Raw genomic sequence first — 18,075 nt, forward strand, 5'->3', positions numbered from 1 at the left:
ATATATTTTATATTTATTAGCATTTTTCTGATATTAATAATTATTTTAATTATAATATTCAAATTTTCAAACATTTAAATATTATATTTTATATTTATTATAATTTTTTACATAATTTTTAATGATTATTTTAATTATAATATTCATATTGTCATGAATATAATATTTGCCATTTATTACATTTTTATTATATTATAAAGAATTATATAATAATATAATATATAATAATAAATATAATACACACATGTCTCTATGCATAAATATATTTATCTTTTTATATTATTATTAATAATTATTTTAGTTATAGTATGCTCATTTTAATATATAAATCTAATATTTTTATGTTATATAATGTGTGTGGTTTCAGGGCCCATGTGGCTCGTGCTGGGCATTCAGTGCCGTCGGTGCTCTGGAGGGTCAGATGAAGAGGAGAACCGGTTCTCTGGTCCCGTTGAGTCCGCAGAACCTGCTGGACTGCAGTGTGAGTCTGGGGAACCGCGGCTGCAGAGGCGGATATCTGAGCCGAGCTTTTCTCTACATCATCCAGAACAACGGCATTGACTCCAACACCTTCTACCCGTATGAACACAAGGTACTGCAGAATGTTAACACAACGCCCAATGAGTCTTTAGCTTCACTACATCAGTGTTCATGGTCATAAAACAGTATAAATCAGGGATTCCCAAACTGAGGTGGTAAATTGATGGAAAGCTAATGATTAAAAAAAAAAAATTATTATCATTTTAAAATACAAGTTACCAAAAATAAGTAAATCATAAAAATGTAAAATTAAAATAAATAATTTTTTAAAAATCTATGTAATACACTTAGAGTGAGTGAGCGAGTGAGTGAGCGAGTGAGTGAGTGAGTGAGTGAGTGTGTGTGTGGTTGTGTGTGTGAGTGTGTGTGTGTGTGTGTGTGTGTGTGAGAGTGTGTGTGTGTGTGCGTGCAGGCGTGTATGTGTGTGTGTGCTGCTGTACTAAGAGACTGATCACAGAAATGTAATATTGTACATAATGTTATATTATTAATATTATAACACAATATTATGATATTGTATCATTTTTCTAATATTATTAATAATTATTTTAATTATAATATTCAGATTTTTATGAAATATACATATATTTTGTGGTTTCAGGGCCCATGTGGCTCGTGCTGGGCATTCAGTGCCGTCGGTGCTCTGGAGGGTCAGATGAAGAGGAGAACCGGTTCTCTGGTCCCGTTGAGTCCGCAGAACCTGCTGGACTGCAGTGTGAGTCTGGGGAACCGCGGCTGCAGAGGCGGATATCTGAGCCGAGCTTTTCTCTACATCATCCAGAACAACGGCATTGACTCCAACACCTTCTACCCGTATGAACACAAGGTACTGCAGAATGTTAACACAACGCCCAATGAGTCTTTAGCTTCACTACATCAGTGTTCATGGTCATAAAACAGTATAAATCAGGGATTCCCAAACTGAGGTGGTAAATTGATGGAAAGCTAATGATTAAAAAAAAAAAATTATTATCATTTTAAAATACAAGTTACCAAAAATAAGTAAATCATAAAAATGTAAAATTAAAATAAATAATTTTTTAAAAATCTATGTAATACACTTAAAAAAATCTACATAATACAGTAATGTTGTTGTGACATTGTAGTGGTATTGTTGTGATGTGACGTTGTAGTGACGTTGTTGTGATGTTGTAGTGACATTGTAGTGGCGTTGTTGTAATGTTGTAGTGACATTGTAGTGGCATTGTTGTGATGTTGTAGCGACATTGTAGTGATGTTGTAGTGACATTGTAGTGGCGTTGTTGTGATGTTGTAGTGACATTGTTGTGATGTTGTAGTGGCGTTGTTGTGATGTTGTAGTGACATTGTAGTGGCATTGTTGTGATGTTGTAGTGACATTGTTGCGATGTTGTAGTGGCATTGTTGTGACATTGTTGTGATGTAGTGGCATTGTTGTGATGTTGGTGACATTGTTGTGTTGTTGTAGTGACATTGTAGTGGTGTTGTTGTGATGTTGTAGTGACATTGTTGTGACGTTGTTGTGATGTTATTGTGATGTTGTAGTGGCATTGTTGTGATGTTGTAGCGACATTGTAGTGACATTGTAGTGGCATTGTTGTGACATTGTTGTGACATTGTAGTGGCATTGTTGTGATGCTGTAGTAACATTGTAGTGGCATTGTTGAGATGTTGTAGTGACATTGTAGTGACATTGTTGTGATGTTGTAGTGACATTGTAGTGGCATTGTTGTGATGTTGTAGTGACATTGTTGCGATGTTGTAGTGGCATTGTTGTGACATTGTTGTGATGTAGTGGCATTGTTGTGATGTTGGTGACATTGTTGTGTTGTTGTAGTGACATTGTAGTGGTGTTGTTGTGATGTTGTAGTGTGTAGTGGCATTGTTGTGATGTTGGTGACATTGTTGTGTTGTTGTAGTGACATTGTAGTGGGGTTGTTGTGATGTTGTAGTGACATTGTTGTGACGTTGTGATGTTGTTGTGATGTTGTAGTGGCATTGTTGTGATGTTGTAGCGACATTGTAGTGGTGTTGTTGTGATGTTGTAGTGACATTGTAGTGGCATTGTTGTGATGTTGTAGCGACATTGTAGTGGTGTTGTTGTGATGTTGTAGTGACATTGTTGCGACATTGTTGAGAGGTTGTTGTGATATTGTAGTGGCATTGTTGTGATGTTGTAGTGACATTGTAGTGGCATTGTAGTGGCGTTGTAGTGAAATTGTTGTGATGTTGTAGTGGCGTTGTTGTGATGTTATAGTGACATTGTAGTGGCATTGTTGTGACGTTGTAGTGGCATTGTTGTGACATTGTTGTGATGTTGTAGTGGCGTTGTAGTGATGTTATAGTGACATTGTAGTGGCATTGTTGTGACATTGTTGTGACATTGTAGTGGCATTGTTGTGATGCTGTAGTAACATTGTAGTGGCATTGTTGAGATGTTGTAGTGACATTGTAGTGACATTGTTGTGATGTTGTAGTGACATTGTAGTTGCGTTGTTGTGATGTTGTAGTGACATTGTTGTAATGTTGTAGTGGAGTTGCTGTGATGTAATGACATTGTAGTGGCGTTGTTGTGATGTTGTAGTGACATTGTTGTGATGTTGTAGTGGCGTTGTTGTGATGTTGTAGTGACATTGTAGTGGCATTGTTGTGATGTTGTAGTGACGTGATGTTGTAGTGACATTGTAGTGGCGTTGTTGTGATGTTATAGTGACATTGTAGTGACATTGTTGTGATGTTGTAGTGGCATTGTTGTGATGTGGCGTTTTTGTGATGTTGTAGTGACATTGTAGTGGCGTTGTTGTGATCTTGTAGTGACATTGTAGTGGCATTGTTGTGATGTTGTAGTGACATTGTTGTGATGTTGTAGGGACATTGTAGTGGCATTGTTGTGATGTTGTAGTGGCATTGTAGTGGCATTGTTGTGACATTGTTGTGATGTTATAGTGGCATTGTTGTGACATTATTGTGCTGTAGTGACATTGTAGTGGCATTTTTGTGACATTGTAGTGGTGTTTTTGTAACATTGTAGTGGCATTTTTTGACATTGTAGTGACGTTGACGTTGTAGTGGTGGCGCTGTTGTGTCATTGTTAGGTTGTAGTGACATGGTTTGTTGTAGTGATGTTGTTGTGGCGTTGTAGTGACATTGTTGCATTGTTGTGGCGTTGTAGAGGCATTTTTGTGACATTGTAGTGGCATTATTGTTACGTAGTGACATTGTAGTGACACTGTTGTGACAGTGTAGTGGTGTTTTTGTGACATTGTAGTGATGTTATGACATTGTAGTGGCGTTGTGATGTAGTGATGTTGCATTGTAGTGACGCTGTAGTGGCATTGTTGTGACATTGTAGTGGCGTTGTCATGTGACGTTGTAATGGTGTCGTGACGTTGTAGTGCCACTGTTGTTGTGACGTTCTTGTTGTGACAGTGTAGTGATGTTGTTGTGGCCTTGTAGTGGTGTTGTTGTGATGGTGTAGTGATGTTTTAGTGACGTTGTGACATTATTATGCCGTTGTTGTGGTGCTGTAGTGACATGGTGACATTGTTGTGACATTGTTGTGATGTAGTGTTTTTGTGATGTTGCTGTGATATTGTTGTAATGTTGTGATGTTGTGGTGAATTTTGCAGCAGGGTGTGTGTCGATACTCTGTGACAGGAAGAGCTGGATATTGCTCAGGTTTCCGGATTCTTCCGCGTCACAATGAGGTGGCGCTGCAGTACGCCGTTGCTAATATCGGACCTGTGTCTGTTGGTGTCAACGCAAAACTTGCTTCCTTCCACAGATACAGAGGCGGTGAGACATAAAATATATCACACACACCTGTCTATCTGCTTTCAGTCCACACACACATGTATGCTTATTCTAAATGATAAATGTGTGTATTCAGGAATCTACAGCGATCCGAAGTGCAGCTCTGGACTGATCAATCATGCGGTTCTAGTTGTGGGATATGGCTCAGAAAATGGACAAGACTACTGGCTGGTGAAAAACAGGTTCATTTTCACTTGATACAAAATACTATAGCATTTTGTCATGTTCTAAAAGGTTATTTTAATATTATAATATGTTATATTTTTTTTTATAATAATTACTTTATATTATTCATCTTTTTATGAAATATAAATATATTTTATATTTGTTTACAATTATTTTAATTTTATTTATATTTGCTATAATATATTTTATATTTATTGTCATTCTTATAATAATAATTTTAATTGTAATTTAATATTTTTTATTAAATCTAAAAAAAAATGTTTTATACTTATTCCTGCAATATTATCAGTAATTATTTAATTATAATATTAATATTTGTATAAATATACATTTATTTTACATTTTATAATATTATATAAAATTTTTATAATTATATCATATTCATATTTGTATACATATAAATATTTTATATTTATTATCATTTTATATTATTAATGATTGTTTTTAATTGTAAGGTTCATCCTTTTATAAACAGTATTTTTAAATAACACTTTATAATATTATTATTATTTTAGTTATAATATGCATATTTTATAGGCAAATACAATATTTAATATGATCATTTTTAAATATATATTTTTATTATTTTATTATAATATTCATATTTTCATAAATATACTGTTTTATATTTATTTATGTAATAATCAGCAAGCTTCAGTAGCTGTAAGTTGCTGTATTTCAGTGTGAGCTCTAATGACCTCTAGTGTTGAAAATATGAAATGATGATTGATGATTTCTGTCTGTCTCAGCTGGGGAACAGCATGGGGTGAAAATGGCTTTATGCACATGGCACGAAATAAAAACATGTGTGGAATATCCAGCTTCGCGATTTACCCCACCATCTCATCCGACCGCATCTGATCTGTCTGAGACACTGGAGCAGGAATACCTTACTGAATATGCATTGATTTTCTTTAGTTCCCCTCACAGCTCAAACCCATAACAAAAGCAAAGAACACACATTTACAATAACCGTTTGCAATTGATATTATTGGAAATAAGGTTGATACTGCTTTAATATTTATACTTTAGGGGGAGGAGCATTCTCATTCAAGAGAGCATTTGATTGGACAAAAATGTCAATACTGTGATCAATATTTTTCCAAGCAAGAATATAATTAAACATCGAAATTAGAGATCCACTGTATTTAATAAATTAAAATGCAACATATAAAATAAAATAAATTAAAGATAAATTAAAATATTAAATGTAAAATTAATATAAATACGTTTAATATAAAAACTATTACAATTATTAAATCATAAAAATGTGTTAAGTCTTTAATTGAAACACTGAAATTAGAGATTCAGTGTTTTATGTAGCTAATGAAGAAAAATAAGTCTTACGGCTTTTACGCATGGTTTTTTGCATTTATTTCCATTCCATTATCTCCGTTTATTATTATTATTTCATTATTAGAATTAAATGATACAAGGTTTCTGGACCAAAAAACAAACAAACAAAAAAACAAAAACAAGGAAGAGATGTAATCTTTATGCACGAAACTGTGCTTATTTGGTTACTTGGTAAAACTATTAATAACTCATAAAAATGTATGTCTTTAAATAATTTAAACACTGAAATTAGAGATTTACCATTTTTCATAAAAAAAGAAAAAGTTAAAGGAAAAAGAAGGGTAAATAGTTATAATTGTAGTTATAATACCCATATTTTTTTATAAATATAATATTTTATATCAAATTTATCAGTTCTATAATGTATTATTTTAATTATAATATTCATACTTTTATAAATATATTATGTTTTATCATCCTTATAATATTATTAATAATTATTTTTATTATATAATTTTTTTTCTTTCTTTTTTTAAATGTATGTCTTTAAATAATTAAAACATTTAAATTAGAGATTGATTGTTTTACATTTACAATACATTTACATTTAGTCATTTAGCAAACGCTTTTATCCAAAGTGGCTTTTGTGGCTCATGAAGAAAAATAAGTCTTATTTTGTGTTTATGTTGACTGCTGTAAGAATAAATGAAGCTCAAAGTCTGATTAAAATGATTAAAACAAGCAGCATGGCTTTTATTGATTGTGTTATAAAGCATTACATTTAATACTTCTCTATAAGACAATTGTAGTCAAAACTGCAAATATAAAATGCTGCACATGTGCGTTTACCAGCGTTACAGTCCTGAGTCAGAAATACACAAACACTACTCATCAAACTGGACTCATGATTCATCTTTTGTTGGCCGTGAGGTGTGAATGAAGTTCAGTAGTGTGTGGATCGGATTGGATCGGGTCGCTCACATGTGTTCAGGATGGTTCTGAAGGCAGCTGATGAACTCCTTCACCTGCCGGCCCTCAAAACAGATCTGATAGACGGAGACGAACAGAGGAAACCTGCACACACACACACACACACACACACACACATTAAGGTTAAAACCAGTAGTTTAGAGGTACTAAAAATAGTTTGTAAAACATCGTCAAAAAAGCTGCATAAATAATAATGGTTATATTTTATTCTAATTAAATGATATAAGGTATCTGGACATAAAACAGGAAGATCGTAATGCTCTGGGTCATTTTGACCAGCAGAAAGATTGAGTCTGAGGGTTAATAACAGATGATGCGCACATTAAACTGCACAGTGATGACCTGCGTCACAGGTCAAAATAAATCCGTTTGGGATGCAGGCGTTTGAGTCGGACCTTCTGCGAGCGGGCGAAGGCCTCGGCCACGCGGCGGTTGCGTCCTCCGTAGCAGGTGGTGATGAGGTCGGCCACGCCGCAGCTCTCCAGGAAGGTGGCGGAGTTGACGGCACTCTTGCAGAAGATTTTGGAGCACAAACTGGCTTAAATTTCCTTAATTAGTTAATTAATTAATTAGCTTCGATGCCGAATTTTCCAGTTCATTTGCTCCATTTAGTGGCCAAAAACTACATTTCATGTCATTGATCCTAAGGGATGTTTACATTAAAATTATTGAGAAAAAATGTAAGGGTAACTAAAATTAAATAAACAAAAAACTCAAATAAATTAATATATAAAAAAAAATGTAAAATTAAAAAAAAATATATATATATATTTTTTTTTTTATTAAAATATTATTATGCCACGCCGCAGCTCTCCAGGAAGGTGGCGGAGTTGACGGCACTCTTGCAGAAGAGTTTGGAGAAGGCCACCATCTCCATCAGCCCCAGCCGGATCACAGCAGCTTTAGTGTTGTCACCGAAACCCAGACCGTCACAGAAACCTGCACCCACCGCCACGATGTTCTGCCACGCCACACACACACACATATTAATACACACACACACACACACACACACCAGACACTCAGCCAGACATTCACATGCACAATCTTTTATAAAAAATATTAAACGAGGGATGGTGAAGACTGCATGTTTTTATTTAGTCCTTCCTTGAGCAAGTTTTTAATGGCACGACTGGAACACTATGCTTCTACTTTTTCAAAATTATGACATACTAAGTCAGAATTATGACATAGAAGTCATAATGAGCTTGTATGTCAGCAATGACTCTGTATCTCATAATTAAAACTTTTCATCTCATAATTTTGATTTTAATTTTGTCATAATTATGTTTTAATTTCATAATTTTGAGTCTTTTTATCTCATTTTGATTTATGTAATATTTAGATTAATGTGATAATTTCTTTTCTTGACTTTGAATTTGGCTTTTTATCTCACAATTTAGATTTTTGTCATAATTATGTCTTTTTATCTCATCATTGACTTTTTCATGTCATAATTGTGACTTTTCCCTCATAATTTAGATTTTTGTCATAATTGACTTTATCTCATAGCTATCAACTTTTATCTCATAATTGTGATTTTTTTATTTCATAATTTTATTTTTTGCATAATTATGACTTATCTCATAATTTTGACTGTTTATGTCACAATTATAACTTTTTATCTCATATCATATATCATATCTTTTTGTCATAATTATTATGACCTTTAATCTCAATTTTGACATTTTGTCATAATTATGACTTTTTCTAATCATTTAGATTATCTCATAATTTTGACTTTGTGTCATAATTATGACTTCATCTCATAATTTAGATTTTATGCCATAATTATGACTTTTTATCTCATAATTTTGATTGTCATAATTATGCATTTTTATATCATAGTTTTTACATGTCATAATTAGGAGTTCTTATCTCATAATTTTAACTGTTCATCTAATAATTTTTACTTTTTCCTCAATTTAGATTATCTCATAATTTTGACTTTTTTTCATAATTATGACTTCATCTCATAATATTAATTTTATTCCATAATTATTATTGTATTTTATCTCATAATTTTGATTGTCATAATTATGCATTTTTATCTATTAGTTTAGATTTTTGTCATAATTAGTTCTTATCTCATAATTTTAACTGTTCATCTCATAATTATGACTTTTTGTCATAATTATGACTTTTCATCTCATTATTTAGATTTTATGCCATAATGATGACTTTTTATCTCATAATTTTGATTGTCATAATTTGAAGGTTTTCATCTCATAGTTTTGACTTTTATCTCATAATTTAAATTTCATGTCATAATTATGATGTCTTATCTCATAATTATAATTTACCAAAGCGTCCATAGGACATAACATTAGTAATCTGAATAAGACGAAATCACAGCATCACGTGTGTGTCTCAGTTACCTTCAGCGCTCCACACAGCTCCACCGTGTCGCTCTCCTTCACCACAGTGATGCGGAAGTTCGGCGTCTGCAGAAGCTCTTTGAAGATCTTGCCGTTGGATTCATTAGTGGCTCCTGAAACACACACACACACACAGTCATAAACACACGAGGTCAAGCGCTCTGCAGGCTTCTCACAGGAAGTGATGTCACACACACCGATGGTGGTCTCGCAGAACTTCTCCTCGGCCACCTCGCTGGCGATGTTGGCGCCCATCAGCACACTGACCTCGATCTCCAGCTTGGACCTGATGATGTTAGAGATCAGGGTCAGTCCATCCGGACCCTCATCGATACCCTAAACACACACACACACACACAAAGAGAATGGACTAAAAAATACTATGTGAAACTGTAAACCCTGTGCAGAAAATTCATGTTTTTATTTAGACTCAATTTTTATTTTTTTAGGCAGACGAAAATTTTACAACAAAAACATTTTTAGACCAAAAACAATTTTTAAATTAGAATAATCAATAAATTTAATAATTTAAAAATAACAGCATTTTTTGAAGTAAAATTTACAAATCAGCCGTGATGACGTAGTCTTTGCTAAGAAAATAGGGAATATACAGCTAATATTCTAAATGATGTTCTAATATTTGCATTATTTATGTAGAAATAAATGACGCATCATTTATAGATGACTATTGTCTAGTACCATGAAATCCACTCAAATTACAAAATATTAAAGAATAAATTCATACTTTAATGAGGGAGACCCCGATGGCTCCAGGTTTGACGTGAGGTTTCATCTGGTCACAGATTTTCCCAATAAACTGATGAGGAATGACGAAGATCAGGAAGTCGGCTCCGCTTGTGGCCTCTGTGACGTCAGGAACCGCCACCTGAGGAAACAGAGGAGCTCTGAACCCTGATCCCACTCTCAGCAGGGCTCTACGGCTCTTACTGATGGAAATCAGCTCAAAGACAGTGGGTAACAGGCTTTACGTGGTCTCTAGCTGGACATTTATGATCATGAGCTGCTTAACATCAGTGCTTCTCAACCCATATAACAATGTTTGAAGGTCCCTCATACTACTTCATCCAGAATTTCTGATTCAATTATGACAAGGCTAAAACATGTCTCATAATTCCAACTTTTTGTCATAATTATGATTTTTATCTCATAATTATGACTTAATGCCATATGACTTTTTAATCTCATAATTGTCTTTTTGTATTTTTATCTTATAATTTCAACATCAACATCAACTTTTTATAACATAATTTTGACTTTTTATCTCATAATTTCAACATTTTGTCAATTATGACTTTATATCTGATAATTATGAATTGTTATCTCATAATTATGACTTTCAATGCCATAAATATGACTTTTTAATCTTATAATTTTACCTTTTCGGCATAATTTAGATTTTTTTATCTCATAATTTCAAATGTTATAAGCTATTTTTATCATATTATTTGGACTTTTTATTCATATAAATTTGTCATAATTATGACATTTATCTCATAATCATGACTTTTAATGCCCTATGACTTTTTAATCTAATAATTTTGTCTTTTTGTATTTTTATCTCATAATTTCAACATCAGCATCAACTTTTTATAACATAATTTTGACTTTTTATCTCATAATTTCAACATTTTGTCAATTATGACTTTATATCTGATAATTATTAATTTTTATCTCATAATTATGACTTTCAATGCCATAAATATGACTTTTTAATCTTATAATTTTACCTTTTCGGCATAATTTAGATTTTTTTTATCTTATAATTTCAAATGTTATAATCAACTTTTTATAACAATTTTGACTTTTTATCTCATAATTTCAACATTTTGTCAATTATGACTTTATATCTGATAATTATTAATTTTTATCTCATAATTATGACTTTCAATGCCATAAATATGACTTTTTAATCTTATAATTTTACCTTTTCGGCATAATTTAGATTTTTTTTATCTTATAATTTCAAATGTTATAATCAACTTTTTATAACAATTTTGACTTTTTATCTCATAATTTCAATGTTTTGTCAATTATGACTTTATATCTCATAATTATGACTTTCACTGCCATAAGTATGACTAATCTCATAATTTCACCTTTTTGGCCTCATTTCGATTTTTTATCTCATGATTTTCCAGCTACACTGGCTGCTTTTTGTCATAATTATGATTTTTATCTCATAATTATGACTTAATGCCATATGACTTTTTAATCTCATAATTGTCTTTTTGTATTTTTATCTTATAATTTCAACATCAACATCAACTTTTTATAACATAATTTTGACTTTTTATCTCATAATTTCAACATTTTGTCAATTATGACTTTATATCTGATAATTATGAATTGTTATCTCATAATTATGACTTTCAATGCCATAAATATGACTTTTTAATCTTATAATTTTACCTTTTCGGCATAATTTAGATTTTTTTATCTCATAATTTCAAATGTTATAAGCTATTTTTATCATATTATTTGGACTTTTTATTCATATAAATTTGTCATAATTATGACATTTATCTCATAATCATGACTTTTAATGCCCTATGACTTTTTAATCTAATAATTTTGTCTTTTTGTATTTTTATCTCATAATTTCAACATCAGCATCAACTTTTTATAACATAATTTTGACTTTTTATCTCATAATTTCAACATTTTGTCAATTATGACTTTATATCTGATAATTATTAATTTTTATCTCATAATTATGACTTTCAATGCCATAAATATGACTTTTTAATCTTATAATTTTACCTTTTCGGCATAATTTAGATTTTTTTTATCTTATAATTTCAAATGTTATAATCAACTTTTTATAACAATTTTGACTTTTTATCTCATAATTTCAATGTTTTGTCAATTATGACTTTATATCTCATAATTATGACTTTCACTGCCATAAGTATGACTAATCTCATAATTTCACCTTTTTGGCCTCATTTCGATTTTTTATCTCATGATTTTCCAGCTACACTGGCTTCCTGCCTGTTATTGCATACAATATAAAATTTTGCTGCTTACTTATAAAGCACTTCATAATCTGGCACCTTTTTATCTCTCAAATCTTCTTCAATTGTACACTCCTACACGTTCTTTGAGATCATTCTCTGCAGACTTACTGAGAGTTCCAAATTTTAAGTTGAGTTCTTTTAGTTGTGCTGCGCCAAAATGATGGAACTCTTTGCCACTGCATATCCGCCAGCTGAATTCCATTTCCCTTTTTAAAGATCAGATTAAAACTTATTTGTTTAGAATAGCTTTTAGTGATATGACTGATTGATTTGTATGTTTGTCTGTTTTGTAGCTTTGTATTTTGTATTTTATTGCTTTCCTTTTATGATGTACTGTGACCTTAATTGTCTTGAAAGGCGTCTAAAAATTAAAAGTATTAATTTCAAATGTTATAATCTACTTTTTATCGTATTTTGACTTTTTAATCTTATAATTTTGTCATAATTATGACATTTTGTCTAACTGATATAATCAACTTTTTTATCACATAATTTACAATTTTATCTCATAATTATGACCTAATCTCATAATTATTCATTTTATTTCATATTTATGATTTTTAATGCCATAAATATGACTTTTTATCTCATAATTTTTTATTTTCTTTTAGAAATTTGACTGTCATAATTTCAACTGTTTTAATCGACTTTTTAATCACATAATTCTGACTTTTTTAATGTCATAATTATGACTTTTAATACCATAGATATGACTTTATAATAATATTACAATTTTATCTCTTTTTTTCATTATTTAAACTTTTTATCTCATAATTTACTGTTTTATTGGTTACTGGGAAGGGGTTATGTTTTCATTTTTACTTGAATCTTTTAAATTTTTGATTAAGTTTTAATTATTTTTTTAATAAAATTAACCATCCTGATAATCTTGGACCAGCAACAACCTAGAATGACCCGTTCTGTTCCAGCAGGTTATCTTCATCAAATGGACGGGTAGATCAAGACATTTCTAATGCCATATCTGAAAGATTGCTACACCACTTTCATTATTCCTTCAGCTTTGACCTGGTTAATTATAGTCTGTTTGCATTGCTGTTCTCTAACTAGGGATCCATATTTGTGTGCAGTGATTTCAAAACCACAAGTTCACGTTTGCTCATTTATCTTCATATGAGTCATATAATGACATATGAGATTATTAATCTGCTTCACGATGTTGTGTAATTTTGCGGCAGTAACATGTAGATGAGTGTAAAGGTGATCTGTGCAAAGTCCAGCACTTTAATCTGTGTGCAAACCTACTGATAACCAGCTCACATCTAACACTTTCTCAAAGATACCGCGGTATTACCTTCTGGACTTCACTAGATCACAAATCAAGCACGTTCCAGCTGAAACATCTCAATTAAAATTTACGTTTAAAATTTGTTTTTTTTAATGTTTCGTCTTGGTTAAACGAACATTCCAGAACATTCCATTTTATCATTGTGCTAACATTCTGGCAGTGTTACTTTTGAATGTTCTCTGAACATTCTGAAACGAATAGTAACATTCAAACAATGTTAGATGAATGTTCCACTTGTTTCAGAACAAAAACAAAAACATTCCATGACTGATGTATAAATAATGTTTTTGCTGTGTTTCGAGAACATCATTAAACGCTTTATTAATGTAACTGGAAGAACGTTTGTTCATAACTTTTTAGAGAACCTTTACAGAAAGCTGTATATGTTTTAAGAATGTTTTGCTGACGTTCCCATGACGTTCTCATGAAAACAATATTTCTCAACGTTCTCTGAATGTTCAAAATGTCCAGTTTTCTAATGTTTTAAAAGGGTTTTGGTTATACGAATGTTAAGGGAACATTCCATTTGATCATTTTGCAAACATAGGAATGTTACTTTTGAATGTTCTCTGAATGTTTTGAAACAAGTAGTAACATTTAAAAGATGTCAGACGAATGTCCAACTAACTGGAAGTACGTAACTTTGAGAGAACCTTTCCAGAACATTCTGAGAACATTCTCTGTTTGCTGGGGTTATACAGGTTAAACATCTTCGAATTACCTTGGAGTACTACGCGGTATTATGGTCTGTTCCCATCACTGTACTATTAAGAGAAACACACACCACATTTTTGGGCATTTTGTGTCCAGGCAGATATTTGACGTTCTCGTGTTCGGTGTTGATGATCTCGGTGAGTTTGCGTCCATCAATCATCTCCTCATAGACCCACATCTTCACCATTGGATCGAAGCGGTTTGATGCTTTCACATTGTGCCCGATGATCTTAGCAATGGCAGAACCCCTGACCAACACACACACACACATCACTGACCAAGAAACAACACGTTATGACAGCCACTGTGTAAGTGAATATATTTCAACAACAAAAAGAAACGTTATAATTTAGAAGTTAATTTAAAAACTGCATTATTTGCAATTTACATGCTTGCATACAATTTTTAAGTTGAATGTTGATTTAAAAATAAATAGTAATTTACATTTACATTTAGTCATTTAGCAGATGCTTTTATCCAAAGCGACTTACAAATGAGAACAATAGAAGCAATCAAAACTAACAAAAGAGCAATATACGCAAGTTTTTTTATTATATAATAAAAAGAAAACAGATAGAATAGAAAAAGAATAGAGCAAGCTAGTGTTAGAGGTAATTAATTTTTATTTATTTAAATATTAATTAAATTTAAGTTTGGGCTCTGCTGTTAATTGTAAGCTTATAGTAATGTAAAAGGGCTCCCTATAGTTTAGAGCATAAGCTGAGGTAGATTTTTAATTATGATTGAATTTATTTCAAAAAATTAAAAACGGTGTCAAAACCGAGGTACGTACCGAACCGTCATGTTTCTGTACGTTACACCCCTAATATATAAATATATATATTTAAATAGCTTTTTTATATATATTATATTTTTTCAAAATATCTGCAGAAAATATATTTACATACATATACATTAAGACCATATATTATAGCCATATATTTAAAATTGCCATAGGTACTGGCAACACAAACTAAAGACTACAGCTATTGTTAGTAAAACTGCTGATTGATTGAATAACTGGATGTGAGAAGCTTCAGAATCAGGTTTACTACAAGAAAATATGATACTATGTGCAAAAAACATAATGAATATGGCAATCAAATAGTAGTAACGAAGTACCACGGTCTCACTGAGCATTAGAGCAGCGTGGTAACACCACAGTAGTTTTTGTAAGAGTACATATACAAACACACAAATGTGGAAATTCAAGACTGACGCAGCTGAAAATGAAACTCGATGCTCGTCTGGCGTCGCGTCCGCTGCGTCGCGTTAAGCGCGAGTAAACTGCAAACAGCTCCTAAAGCGTTTACTGCGTCGCGTTCATATAAGACGGAACTCACCAGTTTCCTGAGCCGATAATACACACTTTCTTGCCTGGCATCGCGTTTGTTGCTGTCTAATGATCAGTCAGAGAGAGAGTGAAGTTTGACTTCCTGAGAGAGAGAGAGAGAGACGGAGAGAGAGAGAGAGAGACGGAGAGAGAGAGAGAGAGACGGAGAGAGAGAGAGAGAGACGGAGAGAGAGAGAGAGAGACGGAGAGAGAGAGAGAGAGACGGAGAGAGAGAGAGAGAGACGGAGAGAGAGAGAGAGAGACGGAGAGAGAGAGAGAGAGACGGAGAGAGAGAGAGAGAGACGGAGAGAGAGAGAGAGAGACGGAGAGAGAGAGAGAGAGACGGAGAGAGAGAGAGAGAGACGGAGAGAGAGAGAGAGAGACGGAGAGAGAGAGAGAGAGACGGAGAGAGAGAGAGAGAGACGGAGAGAGAGAGAGAGAGACGGAGAGAGAGAGAGAGAGACGGAGAGAGAGAGAGAGAGACGGAGAGAGAGAGAGAGAGACGGAGAGAGAGAGAGAGAGACGGAGAGAGAGAGAGAGAGACGGAGAGAGAGAGAGAGAGACGGAGAGAGAGAGAGAGAGACGGAGAGAGAGAGAGAGAGACGGAGAGAGAGAGAGAGAGACGGAGAGAGAGAGAGAGAGACGGAGAGAGAGAGAGAGAGACGGAGAGAGAGAGAGAGAGACGGAGAGAGAGAGAGAGAGACGGAGAGAGAGAGAGAGAGACGGAGAGAGAGAGAGAGAGACGGAGAGAGAGAGAGAGAGACGGAGAGAGAGAGAGAGAGACGGAGAGAGAGAGAGAGAGACGGAGAGAGAGAGAGAGAGACGGAGAGAGAGAGAGAGAGACGGAGAGAGAGAGAGAGAGACGGAGAGAGAGAGAGAGAGACGGAGAGAGAGAGAGAGAGACGGAGAGAGAGAGAGAGAGACGGAGAGAGAGAGAGAGAGACGGAGAGAGAGAGAGAGAGACGGAGAGAGAGAGAGAGAGACGGAGAGAGAGAGAGAGAGACGGAGAGAGAGAGAGAGAGACGGAGAGAGAGAGAGAGAGACGGAGAGAGAGAGAGAGAGACGGAGAGAGAGAGAGAGAGACGGAGAGAGAGAGAGAGAGACGGAGAGAGAGAGAGAGAGACGGAGAGAGAGAGAGAGAGACGGAGAGAGAGAGAGAGAGACGGAGAGAGAGAGAGAGAGACGGAGAGAGAGAGAGAGAGACGGAGAGAGAGAGAGAGAGACGGAGAGAGAGAGAGAGAGACGGAGAGAGAGAGAGAGAGACGGAGAGAGAGAGAGAGAGACGGAGAGAGAGAGAGAGAGACGGAGAGAGAGAGAGAGAGACGGAGAGAGAGAGAGAGAGACGGAGAGAGAGAGAGAGAGACAGAGAGAATGTAAGGCTGGGTTCAACAGGTCTGGATTTGTTTTTTTCCAACATTCCTGCTTTGTTTGTGTCTAATCTGTGTTCTAGTCCTGCTGTTAACATTAAATTACATGGAAATGCTAATGATTTTTTTGTAATGATTCGTGCATTATAATGATTGAGTGCAGCTCGTATTAAATAATTTAAATGATTTCATTTAAGAACCAAATATCCAAGATCAAAGTCAAATACATGTGTCATATTTCACCAAATGTCCCACACAACTACAGAAGAACCTGAAATCAGCAACATTATGAGGATGTCTTTATGAAAATGTACAAATGCTTGAGGGTTTTTCCTCTACATAACAAAATATAATAGGATATATGTAATATAATAATGTCTTAATTATAATGTACAAATGAAAACCTTTTGCCTGAGGGTTTTGGGTCTAATATAATCATATAAAATAAAATAAAATAAAATAATATAATATATAATATAATATAATTTAATAATGTGAAAATGTACAGATGCAGACAAATGTCATTACATTTACATTTAATCATTTAGCAGATGCTTTTATCCAAAGCAACTTACAAATGAGGACAATAGAAGCAATCAGACCAACGAGAGAGCAACAGCAGTATACAAGTGCCATGACAAGTCTCAGTTAGTCTAGCACAGTACACGTAGCTAGAGTTAAAAAAAAAATTATAATAGAATAGAATAGAACAGAACAGAATAGGTAAGTGCTAGTATTAATTGGTCAGGTGCTGGCAAAAAATATGTGTCTTTAGATGTTTTTTGAAAATGGCTCGAATTGAGATCGGCAGGTCATTCCAGCACCTGGGAACAGTCCTGGAAAAGGTCCGTGAGAGTGATTTTGTGCCTCTTTGGGATGGCACCACGAGGCGTCGTTCACTTGAACGCAAGCTTCTGGAGGGAGCGTAGGTCTGAACTAGTGAGTTTAGGTATATTGGTGCAGCGCCAGTGGTTGTCTTGTAGGCAAGCATCAGTACCTTGAATTTGATGCGAGCGGCTACTGGAAGCCAGTGTAACCTGATGAGGGGAGGAGTAACGTGAGCTTTTTTTGGCTCATTGAAGACCACTCTCGCTGCTGCATTCTGGATCAGTTGCAGAGGCTTGATAGTGCATGC

General features: G+C 33.8%; 2 protein-coding genes across 2 annotated transcripts in view; one reads left to right on the forward strand and one right to left on the reverse strand.

Annotated features, from left to right (window-relative positions):
• LOC107691368 (cathepsin L1-like) overlaps positions 1-5,665 on the forward strand; it is a 14,717-nt gene extending 9,052 nt beyond the window's left edge. Inside the window, exons 6-9 of the mRNA XM_016489944.1 lie at positions 368-592; positions 4,149-4,314; positions 4,409-4,514; positions 5,268-5,665. Coding sequence (XP_016345430.1) covers positions 368-592; positions 4,149-4,314; positions 4,409-4,514; positions 5,268-5,379 — 609 coding nt within the window. The 3' untranslated portion in view covers positions 5,380-5,665. The remainder of the gene's footprint in view (positions 1-367; positions 593-4,148; positions 4,315-4,408; positions 4,515-5,267) is intronic.
• Positions 5,666-7,081: 1,416 nt separating this feature from the next.
• LOC107691309 (glycerol-3-phosphate dehydrogenase [NAD(+)], cytoplasmic-like) lies at positions 7,082-15,710 on the reverse strand. The gene is made up of 7 exons (XM_016489855.1): positions 15,584-15,710; positions 14,311-14,488; positions 9,928-10,068; positions 9,380-9,518; positions 9,183-9,295; positions 7,658-7,765; positions 7,082-7,325 (listed from the first exon to the last, which is right to left on the reverse strand). The coding sequence occupies exons 1-7, from the start codon at positions 15,622-15,624 to the stop codon at positions 7,152-7,154; spliced, it is 894 nt and encodes a 297-aa protein (XP_016345341.1). The 5' UTR covers positions 15,625-15,710; the 3' UTR covers positions 7,082-7,151.
• Positions 15,711-18,075: the final 2,365 nt, after the last annotated feature.

Source organism: Sinocyclocheilus anshuiensis, unplaced genomic scaffold (assembly GCF_001515605.1).
Source record: "Sinocyclocheilus anshuiensis isolate Anshui unplaced genomic scaffold, SAMN03320099.WGS_v1.1 scaffold938, whole genome shotgun sequence".
NCBI classification, from domain to species: Eukaryota; Metazoa; Chordata; class Actinopteri; order Cypriniformes; family Cyprinidae; genus Sinocyclocheilus; species Sinocyclocheilus anshuiensis.